This window comes from Entelurus aequoreus, linkage group LG22 (assembly GCF_033978785.1).
Source record: "Entelurus aequoreus isolate RoL-2023_Sb linkage group LG22, RoL_Eaeq_v1.1, whole genome shotgun sequence".
Taxonomy (NCBI): domain Eukaryota; kingdom Metazoa; phylum Chordata; class Actinopteri; order Syngnathiformes; family Syngnathidae; genus Entelurus; species Entelurus aequoreus.
Genome location: NC_084752.1, coordinates 9,826,355 through 9,852,037, shown reverse-complemented (window position 1 = coordinate 9,852,037; position 25,683 = coordinate 9,826,355). Strand labels below are relative to the sequence as shown.

Genomic DNA, 25,683 nt, shown 5'->3' with positions numbered 1-25,683 from the left:
TTATTACTTAGAATATGTTCCCCATACTAAAGTGTTACCAAAAACATATATCTTTGTCTTGAATTTGAAAAAAAATTTTTTTTTAATTTTTCACTAAAGACAGGTTCGGTGAATGCGCATATGAAACTGGTGAGGTTCGGCACCTCCAACAAGGTTAAGAACCACAGTCCTAAAGCTTTAGTAAAACTTGAAAATATTCCTATTCTGTCTTGATGGTCCTTCTTACTCAGCATATATGTCATCGAAAGAACTTGGGCTTGACCAGTAACTTAGATTCCCTGGGAGGAAGAACTGGTCTGACGCAACAATCCACCAATGGCGTTTGTTTACATTGTGACGCCGGTGAGCTACGGTGTGTAGTGAAGCGTGTTTAAAGCTTAAAGCAGTGGTATAACGTCACCTTTATCTTTAGTTTTTAAACCAAAATGCGTTCGTTCTCCCTTTTCTGTCTACACACTGGTGTCTGCTTGTAAGTACTCCGTGATTGTGCGCTGCCGAACATGCTCGTATATACTGCCTCTATACTTTAGAGGCAGTATAGTACCGAATATGATTAATTAGTATTGCGGTACTATACTAGTACCAGCATACCGTACAACCGTATGATGATAGTATATAGATTGTAAATATTGTAAATAATGTAAATAATTCATTGTGATTATCTTATGTGATGACTGTATTATGATGATAGTATATATGATAGTATATATCTGTATCATGAATCAATTTAAGTGGACCCCGACTTAAACAAGTTGAAAAACTTATTCGGGTGTTACCATTTAGTGGTCAATTGTACGGAATATGTACTTCACTGTGCAACCTACTAATAAAAGTCTCAATCAATCAATCAAACCCTACTATGGACAATGTAAAATGTGTGTGTGCGTGTGTGTGTGACTAGCAGGCTCATTATAAGAGTAAAAGTGTAAGCGCTGCAACGACACTGCAGGTCTTATTTGTCAACTTTGCCTGTTGTTTTTGATCAAAGGTGTTGTTGATGAGGAAGATCACTTGGACTTAGTTTTAATTGGCATTTAGCTGTAACGTCATAGCAGCAGTTGATTTGAGCAGCAGGAACACTTCGATGTGTGTGTGTGTGTGTGTGTGTGTGTGTGTGTGTGTGTGTGTGTGTGTGTGTGTGTGTGTGTGTGTGTGTGTGTGTGTGTGTGTGTGTGTGTGTGTGTGTGTGTGTGTGTGTGTGTGTGTGTGTGTGTGGAGCCCATCAGTGATTGATCACTTCATTTATCCGCAATCATCACCTCCTGCTGGTCGTGAGACAAGTATGGATTTGTGTCATGTTGCACACGTATGCAGACAATAAAGTGACTTTTTGGAAGTTGATTCATTGCCTTTATTGTTCGTAAGTTCATTAAAAGACACAACAAGTGGAAGTCAGCGACATTTTCTTTGCTTGCTGATCTTTCCAATTGATTTTCTCTTGTCCGTTGAGAGGAAACGTTTGACTGGTGATGAACATGTTGAACTCTCACATTATTGTTTCTTCTCTTTCTTGTAGATTTGATGTATGTTCATACAGTGTGCATACAGTGCAGGCCAAAAGTTAGGACACACCTTCTCATTCAATGTGTTTTCTTTGTTTTCATGACTATTTACATTGTAGATTGTCACTGAAGGCATCAAAACTATGAATGAACACGTGGAGTTGAACTGAAAACATGTTTTATATTCTAGTTTCTTCAAAATAGCCACCCTTTGGCTCTGATTACTGCTTTGCACACTCTTGGCATTCTCTCCATGAGCTTCAATAGGTAGTCACTTGAAATGGTTTTCACTGCACAGGTGTGCTTGTGTTTCTACTTCAACATTTCTTGACCGATTTAAACAATTCCCAACACCAACCAATTCAGCTCACTCAGGACTATAATTAAAGATGTCCGATAATGGCTTTTTTGCCGATATTCCGATATTGTCCAACTCTTAATTACCGATTCCGATATCAACCGTCGTGGAATTAACACATTAATATGCCTCATTTTGTTGTGATGCCCCCCGCTGGATGCATTAAACAATGTAACAAGGTTTTCCAAAATAAATCAACTCAAGTTATGGGGATAAATGCCAACATGGCACTGCCATGTTTATTATTGAAGTCACAAAGTGCATTATTTTTTGTAACATGCCTCAAAACAGCAGCTTGGAATTTGTGACATGCTCTCCCTGAGAGAACATGAGGAGGTTGAGGTGGGCGGTGTTGGAGTGGGGTAGCGGGGGGTGTATATTGTAGCGTCCCGGAAGATTTAGTGCTACAAGGGGTTCTGGGTATTTGTTCTGTTGTGTTTATGTTGTGTTACGGTGCGGATGTTCTCCCGAAATGTGTTTGTCATTCTTGTTTGGTGTGGATTTCACAGTGTGGCGCATATTTGTAACAGTGTTTAAGTTGTTTATACGTCCACCCTCAGTGTGACCTGTATGGCTGTTGACCACGTATGCTTTGCATTCACTTGTGTGTGTTAAAAGCCGTAGATATTATTTGACTGGGCCGGCACGCAAAGGCAGTGCCTTTTAAGTTTTATTGGCGCTCGTTTTAAAAAGTCATACATTTTACTTTTTGAAACCGATACAGATAATTTTGAAACCGATACTGATCATTTCCAATATTACATTTTAAAGCATTTATCGGCCGATAATATCAGCAGTCCGATCTTATCGGACATCCCTAACTATAATGCTCTTAATCATTTTCAAACAAATCCCTCTTTTCCCGAATTTCCTCAATTTCCAGGAACTTAGCCTAAACTGTGGGCGGAATGTCTCAACCTCTCACACATGACCCAAGAACTGGATTTTGCTGGCAAAGAGCAGGTCGCCTTTGCACCAGCCCTAGACCGCCAGGCCCTTATGTTTACTCCCGCAGGTGGGGGTCCAGAGAGGCCTTTTTTAGTCCAAACATTTTGAAATATACTGGCTTTTCAACTTTGCGCCTATAACAATCCGGATGGTTCTTTTCCTCTTTGGTCCGGAGGACACCACGTCCACAGTTTCCAAAAACAATTTAAAATGTGGACTCGTCAGACCACAGAACACTTTTCCACTTTGTATCAGTCCATCTTAGATGAGCTCAGGCCCAGCGAAGCCGACTGTGTTTCTGGGTGTTGTTGATAAACAGTTTTCGCCTTGCATAGGAGAGTTTTAACTTGCACTTACAGATGTGGCAACCAACTGTAGTTACTGACAGTGGGTTTCTGAAGTGTTCCTAAGCCCATGTGGTGATATCCTTTACACACTGATGTCGCTTGTTGATGCAGTACAGCCTGAGGGATCGAAGGTCACGGGCTTAGCTGCTTACGTGCAGTGATTTCTCCAGATTCTCTGAACCCTTTGATGATATTACGGACCGTAGATGGTGAAATCCCTAAATTCCTTGCAATAGCTGGTTGAGAAAGGGGTGAAATTAAAAAAATATATATATATATATTTTTTTTTCATAAAGAAATACATTCATGTGTGCTTACAGACTGTATCCCTGCGGACTGTATTGATCTATATTGATATATAATGTATATATTGTGTTTTTTATGTTGATTTAATAAAAATGTTTCAAAATTATTTTTTTTCTTGTGCGGGGGACCGATTGATATAGTGTATATATATACATATATGTATGTATATATATATACACACTATATAAATATACATAAACATGTACATTATATATATACATATTATGTGTGGATATATATGTGTATGTATATACATATATGTATGTATGTATATATACACACTATATATACATACATATACATGTATATTATATATATATGTATATATACATATTATGTGTGTATATATATGTGTATGTATATATATAAATACATATGTGTATGTACATATATATAAATACATATGTGTATGTATATATATAAATACATATGTGTATGTATATATATAAATACATATGTGTATGTATATATATAAATACATATGTGTATGTATATATGACCCAAGAAGCATCATCATACATGCAATTTATTCACAATGATGAACAATTAGTGATAATAAAATAACATGTATTTTTGTAATGATGTGTTTATGATAGTCGTTGAATAGGATTATTATTCTCTATCATTCATCACAAAAAAATATTTAAATGTGATTTATGACTTTTTTGCAGCAGCACTGGAAGTAAAAGTAAAGATTGTGTTTTATATTTTGTATATTTCTGTTTCAATTAGTTTAGGATGTCCTTAAAGTTTATACCAAATAAAAGGGCAACAATTGATGATTTCAGGAGCTAAAGTACAAATGCAACAATTCAAGTTTTTTGATTAGCATGTAAATTGATCATTTACAGTATTTACCTTGTTGGTTATTTTATATTTGATGAATGTGTGGTTTTTTTTTATTAGCTGTAAGCAATGCTTAGTGAAATGATGAATTAACATAAATACGTGAGAGTTGAACATTTTGAATTCAATGATGGATGTATGAACTTTTCAAAGATAATTAATTTATTGACAGGCATCTTATGAGAGGCAGGAATCATGCAGTTGAATATTTAAAAACATATTCACACATCAAATGTTTCAATGGATAAAAATAATAATCATTTACAGGAAGGAAAGGCAGGTTCGAGTACAGTTCAGCAAAGTGTCTGTGACGTCATCTTTAGACGAAAACAATTGACAATAATAATAATGATAATTAACATAATAATGAAAGGAATGATATCAATAAGAAAACATCCAAGAGTCTACAAAGCTGCAGTTGGACTCAAGTGGACAAACAGTCCAGTGAGTCCAAGGTCAGGAAGACGTCTGCCTTGCACTGGAAGGTTCCGGTTCCGTCCTGCAGAAGCTCGCAGCTCTTCAGGTTCGGAGAGATGTCCTTCACGCAGATAGCCTTCAATCATTCACAGAAAGCAGTGACAACAACATTAGCATTCCTGCTTGGGTTGATGGATTCAACATTTTTACGCACAGGCTTTTACGCACGGACGTGCGATGTTTGACGTATTTTGATCATGGAAATAAAGTTTTAGAAATGACTCCCGCTCACTTAAATGTTCTTTTTTTTAATTTTTATTTACAAACTTTTTTTTTTTTAACTCAAAGATGAGCGCTGCGTATTTTTACGCACGGACATGCAATGTTTGACGTATTTTGATCGTGTAAATAAAGTTTTTTGAAATGATTCCCGCTCACTTAAATGTTTTTTTTTTTTAATTTACAAACTTTTTTTTTTTTTTTTTTTACTCAAAGACGGACATGCGATGTTTGACGTATTTTGATCATGGAAATAAAGTTTTAGAAATGACTCCCGCTCACTTAAATGTTCTTTTTATTTTTTTATTTACAAACTTTTTTTTTTTTTAACTCAAAGATGAGCGCTGCGTATTTTACGCACAGGCTTTTACGCACAGACATGCGATGTTTGACGTATTTTGATCGTGGAAATAAAGTTTTTTGAAATGATTCCCGCTGACTTAAATGTTTTGTTTTTTTTCATTTACAAACTTTTTTTTTTTTTTTTTTTACTCAAAGATGAGCGCTGCGCATTTTACGCACGGACATGCGATGTTTGACGTATTTTGATCATGGAAATAAAGTTTTAGAAATGATTCCCGCGGATTTAAATATTTTTTTTATTTTTTATTTACAAACTTTTTTTTTTTTTTAACTCTAAGATTTTACGCACGGACACGCGATGTTTGACATATTTTGATCGTGGAAATAAAGTTTTTGGAATGATTCCCTCTGACTTAAATATTTTTTTAATTTTTTATTTACAAACTTCTTTTTTTTTTTAAACTCAAAGATGAGCGCTGCGCATTTTACGCACAGGCTTTTACGCACGGACATGCGATGTTTGACATATTTTGATCGTGGAAATAAAGTTTTTTGAAATGATTCCCGCTGACTTCCATGATCTTGTTGTTGTTTTTTTAACTCAAACGCATTTTACGCGTGCGTTTTTACGCACGGACTTGACGTATTGGACAAAATATGAATGAAAAAATGCTGACGTGAATAAAACTCACCATCCGTTTGAGCAAGGAGATTTGTCTGCTTGTGTCCTCGCCGTCCATCGACGTGTCTTGGGACTCGGACCTGCGCACGTAAGGCGACCTCCTGATGCCGGAGAGCAGACCGGAGGCGCGCCCCACGGAGTAGTAGGTGGGTCCGGTGGACTGCTTGTACCAAGCCTGCGTGGACTGACAGGAGAGGAGCAAGGACGCTCCCACGACCACCACAGCAAAGCTTAAAGACTTCTCCATCATGTCTGCGACGCGTTGCTCGTCCTCCCTCCGCGTCTTGCTTTATACCAAAAACTTTAATCACGTGACTCTTACGTGCGCGTAAAAGGACAAGGGATCCCTCTGAGACTGCAGAGTGTGCGTGTGTCACGTATGTACGTCATGCGCTCCGAGTGACGTCATCAAATAAGGGAGGTATCAGTATTGTATTTGTTGTAAATGTGTCGATACACATACTTGATGTTGTTTTATTACAATTTATTTGATTTAAGTCTCATCTTGAAACTCATTTTGTATACTCTACAACAGGGGTGTCCAAACTTTTTCCACTGAGGGCCGCGCACGGAAAAATTAAAGCATGTGGGGGCCATTTTGATATTTTTCATTTTCAAACCATAACAAAATATATATTATATATATATATACATATATATATATATATTTTTTACCTTTAGGGGTCCCGGGGACCATAAAGGGTCTCAGTCATTAAAATGTTTAAAAATAAGTCAGATTATTATTATTTTTTAAATTATTTAACGCTTACAGTAAATCTCTATATCAACTTCAAGTTGATATAAACCAGGGGTCACCAACCTTTTTGAAACCAAGAGCTACTTCTTGGGTACTGATTAATGCGAAGGGCTACCAGTTTGATACACGCTTAAATAAATTGCCAGAAATAGCCAATTTGCTCAATTTACCTTTAACTCTATGTTATTATTAATAATTAATGATACTTACACTTAATTGAACGGTTTAAAAGAGAAGAAAACACGAAAAAAAATGACAATTCAATTTTGAAGCATAGTTTATCTTCAATTTCGACTCTTTAAAATTCAAAATTCAACCGAAAAAAAGAAGAGAAAAACTTTTAAAAAATAATTTATGGAACATCATTAGTAATTTTTCCTGATTAAGAATAATTTTAGAATTTTGATGACATGTTTTAAATAGGTTAAAATCCAATCTACACTTTGTTAGAATATATAACAAATTGGACCAAGCTATATTTCTAACAAAGACAAATCATTATTTCTTCTAGATTTTCCAGAACAAAAATTTTAAAAGAAATTCAAAAGACCTTGAAATAAGATTTAAATTTGATTCTACAGATTTTCTAGACTTGCCAGAATAATTTTTTTGAATTTGAATCATAATAAGTTTGAAGAAATATTTCACAAATATTCTTCGTCGAAAAAACAGAAGCTAAAATGAAGAATTAAATTAAAATGTATTTATTCTTTACAATAAAAAAAATAAATTTACTTGAACATTGATTTAAATTGTCAGGAAAGAAGAGGAAGGAATTTAAAAGGTAAAAAGGTATATGTGTTTAAAAATCCTAAAATCATTTTTAAGGTTGTATTTTTTCTCTAAAATTGTCTTTCTGAAAGTTATAAGAAGCAAAGTAAAAAACAATAATGAATTTATTTAAACAAGTGAAGACCAAGTCTTTAAAATATTTTCTTGGATTTTCACATTCTATTTGAGTTTTGTCTCTCTTAGAATTAAAAATGTCGGGCAAAGCGAGACCAGCTTGCTAGTAAATAAATACAATTCAAAAAATAGAGGCAGCTCACTGGTAAGTGCTGCTATTTTTAGAACAGGCCAGCGGGCTACTCATCTGGTCCTTACGGGCTACCTGGTGCCCGCGGGCACCGCGTTGGTGACCCCTGATATAAAGTAATACAAATTTAAAAAATGTTTTATGGCTTTTCTGTCAAAAACAACTTGTTTTTTTTTTATAGTAAAACTGAAATATGCAGTATTTAGTAATAAGATCAATAATGCAGGACACCATTGATTTTAATTCTTTCATATTTTTGAGTAATCACAGTGAAAAGATAAATAAAAAAATCACTAAATATATTTGGGATCCAAAAGGTGCCCCACTCATAAAGTGATACATTTTTATTAGGTTTTTCTTTTGCTTTCAACACTTAAGTTACGAGATCAACTTCAGATATATCTGTCCATTTTAAGCTGGAACTATTATTTTGTTTGTTTTATGCGCTTTTGTCAAAGAAAACTTTGATGTTTTTATATGGCTACTACACAATATGTGCAATATTTACCACATAAAACATTTTAAAGTGAAATATTTGAAGTAATTGGAGCCCTGAAAATAATTCATTATAACATGGATTTTTTGTCATAATTTTTTTTTTTTTTGAGCAATGGCAAAAAAAAGAAAAATGAAGAAAGACAAAAGAAAAGAAAAAAACAGCCTGCATGGCAGCTTTTGTGTCAACATTGCAACTTTTTCTCGTTAGATTTCACCTCATTCCACTTTTTTTAATGTTCTTTTTTATTTTTACAATAGTATTTCCAGAATGTGTGGCGGGCCGGTAAACAATTAGCTGCGGGCCGCAAATGGCCCCCGGGCCGCACTTTGGACACCCCTGCTCTAGCCTTTAAATAGACCCCCCTTTTTAGACCAGTTGATCTGCCGTTTCTTTTCTTTTCTCCTCTGCCCCCCTCTCCCTTGTGGAGGGAGGGGGGGGGGGGGGGGGACGACGACACAGGTCCGGTGGCCATGGATGAAGTGCTGGCTGTCCAGAGTCGGGACCCGGGGTGGACCGCTCGCCTGTGCATCGGTTGGGGACATCTCTGCGCTGCTGACCCGTCTCTGCTCAAGATGGTCTCCTGCTGGCCCCACTATGGACTGGACTCTCACTATTATGTTAGATCAGGGGTGTCCAAAGTGCGGCCCGGGGGCCATTTGCGGCCCGCAGGTCATTTTTTTAACGGCCCCACGGCACATTTTAAAAATATGATTGAAAAAAATTAAAAACATAAAAAGTGGTATATAAGAGCAAACTTTAATTTAACTTTGTTTCATATTTTATGTGTAATTTTTCCGCATGAAAACCTGTCAGCAAGTGTACATTCCTTTATGGATATACTTACTAATATTCACTACATTTAAATGTACTACACTTAAGTATTGTACATTAACAAATAGTACACCTTAGTATATACATTAATGTACTATATTTAAATGTACTTATGTGTAGGACATTTAAATGTACTACATGTACATTAAGCACTACCCAGTACTATATACAGTATTTACTTATAGTACATTCAAATGTAGTACTTAAATGTGTAATGGCCATAGGGCTCTATCGATGTGTATATGTATAATAAATTGCCAGTCACAATTAACTTGTGCTCAGCTGGTAAAATAAATATATATATATTAGGGATGTCCGATAATGGCTTTTTGCCGATATCCGATATTCCGATATTGTCCAACTCTTTAATTACCGATACCGATATCAACCGATACTGATATAAACAGTCGTGGAATTAACACATTATTATGCCTAATTTGGACAACCAGGTATGGTGAAGATAAGGTCCTTTTTTTAAAAATTAATAAAATAAAATAAGATACATTTATTAAAAACATTTTCTTGAATAAAAAAGAAAGTAAAACAATATAAAAACAGTTACATAGAAGCTAGTAATGAATGAAAATGAGTCAAATTAACTGTTAAAGGTTAGTACTATTAGTGGACCAGCAGCACGCACAATCATGTGTGCTTACGGACTGTATCCCTGCAGACTGTATTGATATATATTGATATATAATGTAGGAACCAGAATATTAATAACAGAAAGAAACAACCCTTTTGTGTGAATGAGTGTGAATGGGGGAGGGAGGTTTTTTGGGTTGGTGCACTAATTGTAAGTGTGTGTTGTGTTTTTTTTATGTTGGTTTAATAAAAAAAACATAAAAATAAATTTTAAAAAACCGATACCGAAAATAAAAAAACCCGATAATTTCCGATATTACATTTTAAAGCATTTATCGGCCAATAATATCGGACATTTCTAATATATATACTTGTTATGTCATCCATTTACTTATTATGAACTGTTACAGGCATATTAAATAATCTTGCTATTATTGAATATGTGGGGTCCATCTATATCTATATATATATATATATATATATATATATATATATATATATATATATATATATATATATATATATATATATATATATATATATATATACAGTATATATGTATATGAGTACATGTATATATATATACAGTATGTATATATATGTATATGAGTACATGTATATATATATACAGTATGTATATATATGTATATGAGTACATCTATATATATATATATATATATATATATATATATATATATATATATATAAAGTATGTATATATATGTATATGAGTACATATATATATATATATAAAGTATGTATATATGTATATGAGTACATCTATATATATATACACTATGTATATATATATATATATATATATATATATATATATATATATATATATATATATATATATATATATACAGGATCATGCGAGTATTTGTTTCTTGTTGATGCTGTAAACAAAATGTCACTGTGCAAACCCATGCTTGTTGTTGTACTGAACACACATTGAAAATAAACCCACTGAAATAATAATACTAACAATGATTAATTTCTAAGTCTTTATTAGCTGTTTGTGAAGTTTTGTGCTCTTGCGCTACGTTCGTTTGCATCCTGTGCATCTACTGGGGGCTAAGCCCCCCCTGTCCTTAAAAGCTAGTGACGCCCCTGATATAGAGTATGTATATATATGTATATGAGTACATCTATATATATATATATATATATATATATATATATATATATATATATATATATATATATATATATATATATATATATATATACACACTATGTATATATATATATATATATATATATATATATATATATATATATATATATATATATATATATATATATATATATATATATATATATATATATATATATATATATACACACTATGTATATATATATATATATATATATATATATATATATATATATATATATATATATATATATATATATATATATATATATATATATATATATATATATATATATATATATATATATATATATATATATATATATATATATATATATATATATACACACTATGAATATATATGTATATGTAGACATGTGTCAGAAGTGCTACGGACAGTTTGGTTATGTTTGGATTTTCCTGTGTTTGAAATCACTTCCTGTCCCGGTGCTCTTGTTTTGTCACTGTTTCCTGTTTGGTCTCTGGTCATTTGCGCCACCTTTACTTTCTGCTCCATCTCCCGTCAGCACAGCTGTTCCCGGTTTAATTAGCGCTATTTAGTTCCACCTGAGTCCCTCCTTCAGTGCTTCATCATTCTTCTTTGGACACTGAGGCGGACTGGACCCGTTTTTGTTCGCAGTGAGTAATACTTTTGTCTTTTTCCACTTGCATTCTGCTGCTTTCCATTGTGTGCTTTTGGCTGCTTTCATTCAATTGTGTATCTTGCTGCTTTCAAATGTGTGCTTTTGCTGCTTTCTGATGTGTTTGTGTTGCTTTGCTGTGACACCACATGTGTTGGCAACACAACATGAGCAAACAACACACATTCAATCACTGACAAACATGCAGTTAACAAACACATGACAAGCTGTCACTCACCATGGCTCTCACCTGCTGGCTAAGAGAGTCAAGGTGGGGCTGAGAGTTTGATGAACACACATACCCTCACTGATGAGGCCCAAGTTGGGCCCAACTATGGTTGTCAAAAGCTGGGTGTTAGAAGTACTATGTGAGTACTTCTAGACTTGTGATGGTTTATTTAAGGTGTGTTTACAAAAAGGTCTCTGACCTGACCAGGAGCTCAGGTCTCCATGCATCTGCGGAGATGTTGGTGCTTGGTTTCTTCTTGTTGTTGTTGTTGTTGTTGACCTTTTGACACTTTGGGGTTTAAATAAATGCAAAGTGTTTACAACTGCGTGCTTTGCCATCCTTGGTTTGGAAGTCCGTTTACAATGGTTACATTACCTTCACCTGAGGCGGGGTGTGACAGTTTATATTGTGGTGGTGTGTGTTGCTGCTTTATAGATTTCAATATTTGTGTCTTTGTCCTCTACAAAGTCAGTGTTTGGATTTTTGTCATATTGGGGACTTGAGTGGCCGTGCCAGCAACCTGGTTCGATCCCCGCCTTCCCGTCCGTTGTGTCCTTGAGCAAGACACTTCGCCCTTGCTCTTGCTCCTGATGGGTCGCGGTTCGGGCCTTGCATGGCAGCTCCCGCCATCAGTGTGAATGTGGAAATGGTGTCAAAGCGCTTTGAGTTCCTTGAAGGTAGAAAAGCACTGGCTCCTCCCGTTCTGCACCGGATCCACTTTAAAATCCTCCTCCTCACCCATAAAGCCCTCCACAACAAGATCCCCTGCCACCTCACCAACCTGCTTCACCGCCATACCCCTTCACGCAGCCTACGCTCCTCTCCCCACCACTCAGAACCAAGCCCCGGACCTGGGGCTGCTCCCACCCTCTGGAACACTCTTCCCCAAACCCATCCGTGACTGCCCAGACCTTCCCACTTTTAAAAGCCTTCTCAAAACACACCTTTTCAGATCTGCTTTTAATTAGTGATTAGTGTCTTGTAATGTCCTGTATTATGTATTTTACAATGTACTGCTTTTATATTTCCTGTATTTTATATTATTACTTTAAACTGTTTCATATTTTAATTTTTGTCTCCTGTAAAGTGTCTTGCGTGCTTTGAAAAGCGCTATACTAAATCAAATTCATTATTATTAAAGCACTATAAAAGTATAACCCATTTATCTACAAGGTCAATGTTGTGTGGCTTTGGTCAAAGTCAATATGTGTTTGGGGTCTGGTCAATATTTCCAAAGTCAATATGCAGTGGTTCCCCCAGAAAGTTTGTTAGCTAAGGCAGTGGTTCTCAAATGGGGGTATGCGTACCCCTGGGGGTACTTAAAGGTATGCCAAGGGGTACGTGAGATTTTTTTTAAATATTCTAAAAATAGCAACAATTCAAAAATCCTTTTATAAATATAAATAAAAACCTATCTTTTTTTCCAAATAGTTGAAGAAAGACCACTACAAATGAGCAATATTTTGCACTGTTATACAATTTAATAAATCAGAAACTGATGACATAGTGCTGTATTTTACTTCTTTATCTCTATTTTTCAACCAAAAATGCGATGCTCTGAATAGGGGGTACTTGAATTAAAAAAAAAAAAATTCACAGGGGGTACATCACTGAAAAAAGGTTGAGAACCACTGAGCTAGGGTGTTGTCTCTATAGGGGGAGGGAGTGTCTCCCGGGACGGACAGGGAAGTGGGTGGGTGTGTGTAAGGAACAGTGTAACTAGGCCTGTCTCCACCTCATCGCTTGATGTTAGTTTGTTTAAATTGTCAGACGATCGCTTCTCTGATGTCTCTTCTTTATCTGAACGTCATCTTCTACTGCATTCAGTAACTTTGTCTCCATTGGAAGTAGGGCTGCAACTAACTATTAATTTGATAATTGATTAATCTGTCTTATTACTTCGCTTAATCGGATAAAAGAGACAAACTAAATTTCTATCCTTTTCCAGTATTTTGTAATTGGAAGTTAGTCTGGCCTGCTTCTGGCTGTTGAGTTTTGCCACAGTGGGAAAAAAAATCTATAATGATTTTTACAAAATAACATTCAATAATCATGAATACATTATTTGGGATAAAGCCACTTTAGCACAGGTGTAAGATAGTGACATGTTATTTACAACGTGTCGAATGGCCCTCAACATCGTCTGGGAAACCATGTGTGTCAAAGCACTTCATCGAGGTATTTTAATTTTGACAGAAAATATTTAATGCAACTGCAGTTTTACTTAACTCAATATTATTTATTACAAGAAACTACTCCAAGCATTTTTAATACAACCCTATTTAAATTTGAATGCAAGTGTGAATGTTGGCCCTGTGATGAGGTGGCGACTTGTCCAGGGTGTACCCCGCCTTCTGCTCAAATGCAGCTGAGATAGGCTGCGGCCCCAAAAGGGACAAGCGGTAGAAAATGGATAGATGGGTTTTATTTGGGGTCTGGTCAGGTCAACTAAAAGGTCAACATGTATTTAATTTGTGTCCTCATGGTTTTATTTGGGGTCAGGTCAACTACAAGGTCAACATGTATTTAATTTGTGTCCTCATGGTTTTATTTGGGGTCAGGTCAACATGTATTTAATTTGTGTCCTCATGGTTTTATTTGGGTCAGGTCAACTACAAGGTCAATATGTATTTAATTTGTGTCCTCATGGTTTTATTTGGGGTCAGGTAAACTACAAGGTCAATATGTATTTAATTTGTGTCCTCATGGTTTTATTTGGGGTCAGGTCAACATGTATTTAATTTGTGTCCTCATGGTTTTATTTGGGGTCAGGTCAACTACAAGGTCAATATGTATTTAATTTGTGTCCTCATGGTTTTATTTGGGGTCAGGTCAACATGTATTATTTGGGGTCTGGTCAACTACAAGGTCAGCATGTACTTAATTTGTCATGGTTTTATTTGGGGTCAGGTCAACTACAAGGTCAACTTGTATTTAATTTGTGTCATGGTTTTATTTGGGGTCAGGTCAACTACAAGGTCAACATGTATTTAATTTGTGTCATGGTTTTATTTGGGGTCAGGTCAACTACAAGGTCAATATGTATTTAATTTGGGGTCAGGTCAACTACAAGGTCAACATGTATTTAATTTGTGTCATGGTTTTATTTGGGGTCAGGTCAACATGCATTTAATTTGTGTCATGGTTTTATTTGGGGTCAGGTCAACATGTATTTAATTTGTGTCATGGTTTTTTTGGGGTCAGGTTAATATGTATTTAATTTGTGTCATGGTTTTATTTGGGGTCAGGTCAACTACAAGGGCAACATGTATTTAATTTGTGTCATGGTTTTATTTGGGGTCAGGTCAACATGTATTATTTGGGGTCTGGTCAACTACAAGGTCAGCATGTACTTAATTTGTCATGGTTTTATTTGGGGTCAGGTCAACTACAAGGTCAACTTGTATTTAATTTGTGTCATGGTTTTATTTGGGGTCAGGTCAACTACAAGGTCAACATGTATTTAATTTGTGTCATGGTTTTATTTGGGGTCAGGTCAACTACAAGGTCAATATGTATTTAATTTGGGGTCAGGTCAACTACAAGGTCAACATGTATTTAATTTGTGTCATGGTTTTATTTGGGGTCAGGTCAACATGCATTTAATTTGTGTCATGGTTTTATTTGGAGTCAGGTCAACATGTATTTAATTTGTGTCATGGTTTTTTTGGGGTCAGGTTAATATGTATTTAATTTGTGTCATGGTTTTATTTGGGGTCAGGTCAACTACAAGGGCAACATGTATTTAATTTGTGTCATGGTTTTATTTGGGGTCAGGTCAATATGTATTTAATTTGTGTTATGGTTTTATTTGGGGTCAGGTCAACTACAAGGGCAACATGTATTTAATTTGTGTCATGGTTTTATTTGGGGTCAGGTCAATATGTATTTTAATTTGTGTCATGGTTTTATTTGGGGTCAGGTCAACTACAAGGTCAACATGTATTTAATTTGTGTCATGGTTTTATTTGGGGTCAGGTCAACTACAAGGTCAACGTGTATTTAATCTGTGTCCTCATGGTTTTATTTGGGGTCAGGTCAACTACAAGGGCAACATGTATTTAATTTGTGTTCTCATGGTTTTATTTGGGGTCAGGTCAACTACAAGGGCAACATGTATTCAATTTGTGTCGTCATGGTTTTATTTGGGGTCAGGTCAACCACAAGGGCAGCATGTATTGTGCCCTCATGGTTTTATTTGGGGTCAGGTAAACTTCAAGGGCAACATGTATTTAATTTGTGTCATGGTTTTATTTGGGGTCAGGTCAATATGTATTTAATTTGTGTCATGGTTTTATTTGGGGTCAGGTCAACTACAAGGTCAACATGTATTTAATTTGTGTCTTGGTTTTATTTGGAGTCAGGTCAACTACAAGGTCAATATGTATTTAATTTGGGGTCAGGTCAACTACAAGGTCAACATGTATTTAATTTGTCATGGTTTTTTTGGGGTCAGGTTAATATGTATTTCATTTGTGCCATGGTTTTATTTGGGGTCAGGTCAATATGTATTTAATTTGTGTCATGGTTTTATTTGGGGTCAGGTCAACTACAAGGTCAACATGTATTTAATTTGTGTCATGGTTTTATTTGGGGTCAGGTCAACTACAAGGTCAACATGTATTTAATTTGTGTCCTCATGGTTTTATTTGGGGTCAGGTCAACTACAAGGGCAACATGTATTTAATTTGTGTCCTCATGGTTTTATTTGGGGTCAGGTCAACTAGAAGGTCAACATGTATTTAATTTGTGTCCTCATGGTTTTATTTAGGGTCAGGTCAACTACAAGGGCAGCATGTATTTAATTTGTGTCATGGTTTTATATGGAGTCAGGTCAACTACAAGGTCAATATGTATTTAATTTGGGGTCAGGTCAACTACAAGGTCAACATGTATTTAATTTGTGTCATGGTTTTATTTGGGGTCAGGTCAATATGTATTTAATTTGTGTCATGGTTTTATTTGGGGTCAGGTCAACTACAAGGGCAACATGTATTTAATTTGTGTCATGGTTTTATCTGGGGTCAGGTCAGCTACAAGGTCAACATGTATTTAATTTGTGTCATGGTTTTTTGGGGGTCAGGTCAATATGTATTTCATTTGTGTCATGGTTTTATTTGGGGTCAGGTCAACTACAAGGGCAACATGTATTTAATTTGTCATGGTTTTATTTGGGGTCAGGTCAATATGTATTTCATTTGTGTCATGGTTTTATTTGGGGTCAGGTCAACTACAAGGTCAACATGTATTTAATTTGTGTCATGGTTTTTATTTGTGTCATGGTTTTATTTGGGGTCAGGTCAACTACAAGGTCAACGTGTATTTAATCTGTGTCCTCATGGTTTTATTTGGGGTCAGGTCTACTACAAGGGCAACATGTATTCAATTTGTGTCGTCATGGTTTTATTTGGGGTCAGGTCAACCACAAGGGCAGCATGTATTTAATGTGCCCTCATGGTTTTATTTGGGGTCAGGTCAACTACAAGGGCAACATGTATTTAATTTGTGTCATGGTTTTATTTGGGGTCAGGTCAATATGTATTTAATTTGTGTCATGGTTTTATTTGGGGTCAGATCAACTACAAGGTCAACATGTATTTAATTTGTGTCTTGGTTTTATTTGGAGTCAGGTCAACTACAAGGTCAATATGTATTTAATTTGGGGTCAGGTCAACTACAAGGTCAACATGTATTTAATTTGTGTCATGGTTTTATTTGGGGTCAGGTCAATATGTATTTAATTTGTGTCATGGTTTTATCTGGGGTCAGGTCAACTACAAGGTCAACATGTATTTAATTTGTGTCATGGTTTTATCTGGGGTCAGGTCAACTACAAGGTCAACATGTATTTAATTTGTGTCATGGTTTTTTTGGGGTCAAGTTATGTATTTAATTTGTGTCATGGTTTTTTTGGGGTCAGGTTATGTATTTAATTTGTGTCATGGTTTTATTTGGGGTCAGGTCAATATGTATTTAATTTGTGTCATGGTTTTATTTGGGGTCAGGTAAACTACAAGGTCAACATGTATTTAATTTGTGTCATGGTTTTATTTGGGGTCAGGTAAACTACAAGGTCAACATGTATTTAATTTGTGTCCTCATGGTTTTATTTGGGGTCAGGTCAACTACAAGGGCAACATGTATTTAATTTGTGTCCATGGTTTTATTTGGGGTCAGGTCAACTACAAGGGCAACATGTATTTAATTTGTGTCCTCATGGTTTTATTTGGGGTCAGGTCAACTACAAGGGCAACATGTATTTAATTTGTGTCCATGGTTTTATTTGGGGTCAGGTCAACTACAAGGGCAACATGTATTTAATTTGTGTCCTCGTGGTTTTATTTGGGGTCAGGTCAACTACAAGGGCAACATGTATTTAATCTGTTTCCTCATGGTTTTATTTGGGGTCAGGTCAACCACAAGGGCAGCATGTATTTAATTTGTGTCCTCATGGTTTTATTTGGGGTCAGGTCAACTACAAGGTCAATATGTATTTAATTTGTGTCCTCATGGTTTTATTTGGGGTCAGGCCAACTACTAGGGCAACATGTACTTAATTTGTGTCCTCATGGTTTTATTTGGGGTCAGGTCAACTAGAAGGTCAACATGTATTTAATTTGTGTCCTCATGGTTTTATTTGGGGTCAGGTCAACTACAAGGTGAATATGTTTAATTTGTGTCCTCATGGTTTTATTTGGGGTCAGGTCAACTAGAAGGTCAACATGTATTTAATCTGTTTCCTCATGGTTTTATTTGGGGTCAGGTCAACTACAAGGGCAACATGTATTTAATTTGTGTCCTCATGGTTTTATTTGGGGTCAGGTCAACTAGAAGGTCAACATGTATTTAATTTGTGTCCTCATGGTTTTATTTGGGGTCAGGTCAACTACAAGGTCAATATGTTTAATTTGTGTCCTCATGGTTTTATTTGGGGTCAGGTCAACTACAAGGGCAGCATGTATTTAATTTGTGTCCTCATGGTTTTATTTGGGGTCAGGTCAACTAGAAGGTCAACATGTATTTAATTTGTGTCCTCATGGTTTTATTTGGGGTCAGGTCAACTACAAGGTCAAATTGTTTAATTTGTGTCCTCATGGTTTTATTTGGGGTCAGGTCAACTACAAGGGCAGCATGTATTTATTTTGTGTCATGGTTTTATATGGAGTCAGGTCAACTACAAGGTCAATATGTATTTAATTTGTGTCATGGTTTTATTTGGGGTCAGGTCAACTACAAGGTCAACATGTATTTAATTTGTGTCATGGTTTTATTTGGGGTCAGGTCAACTACAAGGTCAACATGTATTTAATTTGTGTCATGGTTTTATTTGGAGTCAGGTCAACTACAAGGTCAATATGTATTTAATTTGGGGTCAGGTCAACTACAAGGTCAACATGTATTTAATTTGTGTCACGGTTTTTTTGCGGTCAGGTTAATATGTATTTAATTTGGGGTCGGGTCAACTACAAGGTCAACATGTATTTAATTTGTGTCATGGTTTTATTTGGGGTCAGGTCAACTACAAGGTCAACATGTATTTAATTTGTGTCATGGTTTTATTTGGGGTCAGGTCAACTACAAGGTCGTGTATTTAATCTGTGTCCTCATGGTTTTATTTGGGGTCAGGTCAACTACAAGGGCAACATGTATTTAATTTGTGTCCTCATGGTTTTATTTGGGGTCAGGTCAACTACAAGGTCAGCATGTATTTAATCTGTGTCCTCATGGTTTTATTTGGGGTCAGGTCAACTACAAGGGCAACATGTATTCAATTTGTGTCGTCATGGTTTTATTTGGGGTCAGGTCAACCACAAGGGCAGCATGTATTTAATGTGCCCTCATGGTTTTATTTGGGGTCAGGTAAACTTCAAGGGCAACATGTATTTAATTTGTGTCATGGTTTTATTTGGGGTCAGGTCAATATGTATTTAATTTGTGTCATGGTTTTATTTGGGGTCAGGTCAACTACAAGGTCAACATGTATTTAATTTGTGTCTTGGTTTTATTTGGAGTCAGGTCAACTACAAGGTCAATATGTATTTAATTTGGGGTCAGGTCAACTACAAGGTCAACATGTATTTAATTTGTGTCATGGTTTTTTTGGGGTCAGGTTAATATGTATTTCATTTGTGTCATGGTTTTATTTGGGGTCAGGTCAATATGTATTTAATTTGTGTCATGGTTTTATTTGGGGTCAGGTAAACTACAAGGTCAACATGTATTTAATTTGTGTCATGGTTTTTTTGGGGTCAGGTTAATATGTATTTAATTTGTGTCATGGTTTTATTTGGGGTCAGGTCAACTACAAGGTCAACATGTATTTAATTTGTGTCCTCATGGTTTTATTTGGGGTCAGGTCAACTACAAGGGCAACATGTATTTAATTTGTGTCCATGGTTTTATTTGGGGTCAGGTCAACTACAAGGGCAACATGTATTTAATTTGTGTCCTCGTGGTTTTATTTGGGGTCAGGTCAACTAGAAGGTCAACATGTATTTAATTTGTGTCCTCATGGTTTTATTTGGGGTCAGGTCAACTACAAGGTCAATATGTTTAATTTGTGTCCTCATGGTTTTATTTGGGGTCAGGTCAACCACAAGGGCAGCATGTATTTAATTTGTGTCCTCATGGTTTTATTTGGGGTCAGGTCAACTACAAGGGCAGCATGTATTTAATTTGTGTCCTCATGGTTTTATTTGGGGTCAGGTCAACTACAAGGTGAACATGTATTTAATTTGTCCTCATGGTTTTGGTCAACTACAAGGTCAGTATGTATGTGTTTTGGTCAACTTGTATGTATTTTGTGTCCTCATGGTTTTGGTCAACTACAAGGTTAACATGTATGTATTTTGTGTCCTCATGGTTTTATTTGGGGTCAGGTCAACTACAAGGTCAATATGTATTTAATTTGTGTCCTCATGGTTTTGGTCAACTACAAGGTCAGTATGTATGTGTTTTGGTCAACTTGTGTGTATTTTGTGTCCTCATGGTTTTGGTCAACTACAAGGTCAGTATGTATGTATTTTGTGTCATGTTGTGGTCAACTTGTATGTATTTTGTGTCCTCATGGTTTTGGTCAACTACAAGGTCAATATGTATTTAATTTGTGTCCTCATGGTTTTATTTGGGGTCAGGTCAACTACAAGGTGAACATGTATTTAATTTGTCCTCATGGTTTTGGTCAACTACAAGGTCAGTATGTATGTGTTTTGGTCAACTTGTATGTATTTTGTGTCCTCATGGTTTTGGTCAGCTACAAGGTCAATATGTATTTAATTTGTGTCCTCATGGTTTTATTTGGGGTCAGATCAACTACAAGGTGAACATGTATTTAATTTGTCCTCATGGTTTTGGTCAACTACAAGGTCAGTATGTATGTGTTTTGGTCAACTTGTATGTATTTTGTGTCCTCATGGTTTTGGTCAGCTACAAGGTCAATATGTATTTAATTTGTGTCCTCGTGGTTTTATTTGGGGTCAGGTCAACTACAAGGTGAACATGTATTTAATTTGTCCTCCATGGTTTTGGTCAACTACAAGGTCAGTATGTATGTGTTTTGGTCAAGTTGTATGTATTTTGTGTCCTCATGGTTTTGGTCAACATGTATGTATTTTGTGTCCTCATGGTTTTATTTGGGGTCAGGTCAACTACAAGGTCAATATGTATTTAATTTGTGTCCTCATGGTTTTATTTGGGGTCAGGTCAACTACAAGGTCAACATGTATTTAATTTGTCCTCATGGTTTTATTTAGGGTCAGGTCAACTACAAGGTGAACATGTATTTAATTTGTCCTCATGGTTTTGGTCAACTACAAGGTCAGTATGTATGTGTTTTGGTCAACTTGTATGTATTTTGTGTCCTCATGGTTTTGGTCAACTACAAGGTCAACATGTATTTAATTTGTGTCCTCATGGTTTTATTTGGGGACAGGTCAACTACAAGGTGAACATGTATTTAATTTGTCCTCATGGTTTTGGTCAACTACAAGGTCAGTATGTATGTGTTTTGGTCAACTTGTATGTATTTTGTGTCCTCATGGTTTTGGTCAACTACAAGGTCAATATGTATTTAATGTGTCCTCATGGTTTTATTTGGGGTCAGGTCAACTACAAGGTAAACATGTATTTAATTTGTCCTCATGGTTTTGGTCAACTACAAGGTCAGTATGTATGTGTTTTGGTCAACATGTATGTATTTTGTGTCCTCATGGTTTTGGTCAACTACAAGGTCAATATGTATTTAATTTGTGTCCTCATGGTTTTATTTGGGGTCAGGTCAACTACAAGGTCAGTATGTATGTGTTTTGGTCAACTTGTATGTATTTTGTGTCCTCATGGTTTTGGTCAACTACAAGGTCAACATGTATGTATTTTGTGTCCTCATGGTTTTATTTGGGGTCAGGTCAACTACAAGGTCAATATGTATTTAATTTGTGTCCTCATGGTTTTATTTTGGGTCAGGTCAACTACAAGGTCAACATGTATTTAATTTGTCCTCATGGTTTTATTTAGGGTCAGGTCAACTACAAGGTGAACATGTATTTAATTTGTCCTCATGGTTTTGGTCAACTACAAGGTCAGTATGTATGTGTTTTGGTCAACTTGTATGTATTTTGTGTCCTCATGGTTTTGGTCAACTACAAGGTCAACATGTATTTAATTTGTGTCCTCAGTTTTATTTGGGGTCAGGTCAACTACAAGGTGAACATGTATTTAATTTGTCCTCATGGTTTTGGTCAACTACAAGGTCAGTATGTATGTGTTTTGGTCAACTTGTATGTATTTTGTGTCCTCATGGTTTTGGTCAACTACAAGGTCAACATGTATGTATTTTGTGTCCTCATGGTTTTATTTGGGGTCAGGTCAACTACAAGGTCAATATGTATTTAATTTGTGTCCTCATGGTTTTATTTAGGGTCAGGTCAACTACAAGGTCAACATGTATTTAATTTGTCCTCATGGTTTTGGTCAACTACAAGGTCAGTATGTATGTGTTTTGGTCAACTTGTATATATTTTGTGTCCTCATGGTTTTGGTCAACTACAAGGTCAATATGTATTTAATTTGTGTCCTCATGGTTTTATTTGGGGTCAGGTCAACTACAAGGTCAATATGTATTTAATTTGTGTCCTCATGGTTTTATTTGGGGTCAGGTCAACTACAAGGTGAACATGTATTTAATTTGTCCTCATGGTTTTATTTGGGGTCAGGTCAACTACAAGGTGAACATGTATTTAATTTGTCCTCATGGTTTTGGTCAACTACAAGGTCAGTATGTATGTGTTTTGGTCAACTCGTATGTATTTTGTGTCCTCATGGTTTTGGTCAACTACAAGGTCAATATGTATTTAATTTGTGTCCTCATTTTATTTGGGGTCAGGTCAACTACAAGGTCAATATGTATTTAATTTGTGTCCTCATGGTTTTATTTGGGGTCAGGTCAACTACAAGGTGAACATGTATTTAATTTGTCCTCATGGTTTTATTTGGGGTCAGGTCAACTACAAGGTCAATATGTATTTAATTTGTGTCCTCATGGTTTTATTTGGGGTCAGGTCAACTACAAGGTCAATATGTATTTAATTTGTGTCCTCATGGTTTTATTTGGGGTCAGGTCAACTACAAGGTCAACATGTATTTAATTTGTGTCCTCATGGTTTTATTTGGGGTCAGGTCAACTACAAGGTCAATATGTATTTAATTTGTGTCCTCATGGTTTTATTTGGGGTCAGGTTAATTACAAGGGGAACATGTATTTAATTTGTCCTCATGGTTTTGGTCAACTACAAGGTCAGTATGTATGTATTTTGTGTCATGGTTTTGGTCAACGTGAATGTATTTTGTGTCCTCATGGTTTTGGTCAACTACAAGGTCAACATTATGTATTTTGTGTCCTCATGGTTTTATTTGGGGTCAGGTCAACTTCAAGGTCAAAATGTATTTAATTTGTCCTCATGGTTTTGGTCAACTACAAGGTCAGTATGTATGTGTTTTGTGTCATGGTTTTGGTCAATGTGTATGTATTTTGTGTCCTCATGGTTTTGGTCAACTACAAGGTCAACATGTATGTATTTTGTGTCCTCATGGTTTTGGTCAACTACAAGGTCAACATGTATGTATTTTGTGTCCTCATGGTTTTGGTCACCTACAAGGTCAACATGTATGTATTTTGTGTCCTCATGGTTTTGATCAACTAAAAGGTCCGTATGTATGCATTTTGTGTCCTCATGGTTTTGGTCAACATGTATGTATATGTATTTTGTGTCAGTTTTGGTCAACTACAAGGTCAACATGTATTTGATTTGTGTCCTCATGGTCTTGGTCAACTACAAGCTCCTCTTTCACATAACTCAATTGTAGGTTCTCTTTTGGTCTCATCCCAGAAAAGCTGATGGTCCTCCATCAGCTGGATGAGCTTGCGCATCTTCCTCAGACATCTCATCTTCTACTTTGGCCTCCAAACCTTCAACAAGTTGCTCTGATTTATAGTTTTGGTTGCTGGGTTGTGTGTTTTGACTCTTCGTGTGCGTCCAGTATGTCCTTCACAAAGCTATGGCTGATTTCAGTAGGTGGTTCTTCATCCTCAAGAATAGGTATTTAGTGTGTATCCTCAGAACAAGTCTTCAGAAGATTAGGACCATTGGGGTCTTGGGGATTTTCTAACTCCACTGACAGTTGGTCCTCTTGGTCTCCTACGGGCGTGCCTCCGCAAGAGATCTGCAATCAACACACCTGCCCGTGATGAGGGACCAGCCTTCATAAGCCAGCGTGTCTTAAGAACGTAGCTTCTCGTACCCAGAACAGTAAGCCAACACGTCTTCAGCCTTCTCTCTCCATGTGTTCCCTTCCCGTTGTGTTCACCGTCTCTCGTGTCGTCCTCCAGCTTCCCGTCGTCCTTCCTCGTCCTCCAGCTGTGTCTCGTCTACCTGGACCCCCTTTGGATTCCCTCTTTTCTTCCTGGACTTCCACCTCACGCCTGCCCACTGACCACGACGCCTCGCTCCTGTCCTCGACCATCCACCTGCCCTCTGACGTCCGAGCCTGTGTTTTTCCCCTTTTGGACTTCCGCCTCGATCTCAACACGCACACTCAACGCCCTCTGGTGACCACGCTCAGATAATACTTACACATAGTCACACTACATCTCTTTAAGCTAGTCACACACTGCACTCACATACTGAGCTGTCAATAAACACGCTGACAGCTAACGACGTCATCGCCTCTCTGCCGTCTTCTTCTCCCGCTGTCCCGTCATACAATGTTATGTATTCTTTCATTCGTTCGTTCATTCATTCATGTTATTTATTACCTACTCAGTGGCCTAGTGGTTAGAGTGTCCGCCCTGAGATCGGTAGGTTGTGAGTTCCCCGGCCGGGTCATACCAAAGACTATAAAAATGGGACCCATTACCTCCCTGCTTGGCACTCAGCATCAAGGGTTGGAATTGGGGGTTAAATCACCAAAAAATGATTCCCGGGGGGGTGAACAAGGGGATGGGTCAAATGCAGAGGACAAATTTCACCACACCTCGTGTGTGTGTGACAATCATTTGTACATTAACTTTGAACTTTTACTGGCAATCAGGACACTATGTCATTTGAACAGGGCTGGATCATTGCGTGGTGGTTACAACACAATGGTAGCCTAGACATGTGTTGGAATTAGGGGTTAAATCACCAAAAATGATTCCCGGGCGTGGCTACGCTGCTGCCCGTTGCTCCCCTCACCTCCCAGGGGGTGATCAAGGGGATGGGTCAAATGCAGAGGACAAATTTCACCACACCTAGTGTGTGTGTGACAATCATTGGTACTTTAACTTTTTTAACTTTAACTATTTGTCATCATTCTTACACCATGAACCGCAACAACACTACACAACTTACAGTGTTTTCCATTAATTAATGTGTTACTAATTTATCATTCTTACACCATGCACCGCAACACTAACCAACTCTCAC

General features: G+C 36.4%; 2 protein-coding genes across 11 annotated transcripts; one reads left to right on the top strand and one right to left on the bottom strand.

Moving 5' to 3' along the window:
* Positions 1–4,374: 4,374 nt before the first annotated feature.
* Positions 4,375–6,285, bottom strand: npb (neuropeptide B). Its single transcript, XM_062032476.1, has 2 exons — positions 5,999–6,285; positions 4,375–4,860 (listed from the first exon to the last, which is right to left on the bottom strand). The coding sequence occupies exons 1-2, from the start codon at positions 6,236–6,238 to the stop codon at positions 4,732–4,734; spliced, it is 369 nt and encodes a 122-aa protein (XP_061888460.1). The 5' UTR covers positions 6,239–6,285; the 3' UTR covers positions 4,375–4,731.
* Positions 6,286–15,403: 9,118 nt separating this feature from the next.
* LOC133639885 (uncharacterized) lies at positions 15,404–24,904 on the top strand. 10 transcript variants are annotated; one of them, XM_062033560.1, is made up of 6 exons: positions 15,404–15,446; positions 18,314–19,062; positions 19,196–19,295; positions 19,979–22,139; positions 22,256–24,528; positions 24,609–24,904. In XM_062033560.1, the coding sequence occupies exons 4-5, from the start codon at positions 21,552–21,554 to the stop codon at positions 22,613–22,615; spliced, it is 948 nt and encodes a 315-aa protein (XP_061889544.1). In that variant the 5' UTR covers positions 15,404–15,446; positions 18,314–19,062; positions 19,196–19,295; positions 19,979–21,551; the 3' UTR covers positions 22,616–24,528; positions 24,609–24,904. The 10 variants fall into 10 exon arrangements, with proteins under 10 accessions (XP_061889544.1, XP_061889549.1, XP_061889551.1 ...); XM_062033565.1 differs by lacking the exons at positions 15,404–15,446; positions 19,196–19,295 and adding exons at positions 15,883–15,989; positions 16,270–16,502 and having other exon boundaries at positions 18,907–18,962; positions 19,793–22,139; XM_062033567.1 differs by lacking the exons at positions 15,404–15,446; positions 19,196–19,295 and adding an exon at positions 15,921–16,502 and having other exon boundaries at positions 18,907–18,962; positions 19,793–20,557; positions 20,813–22,139.
* Positions 24,905–25,683: the final 779 nt, after the last annotated feature.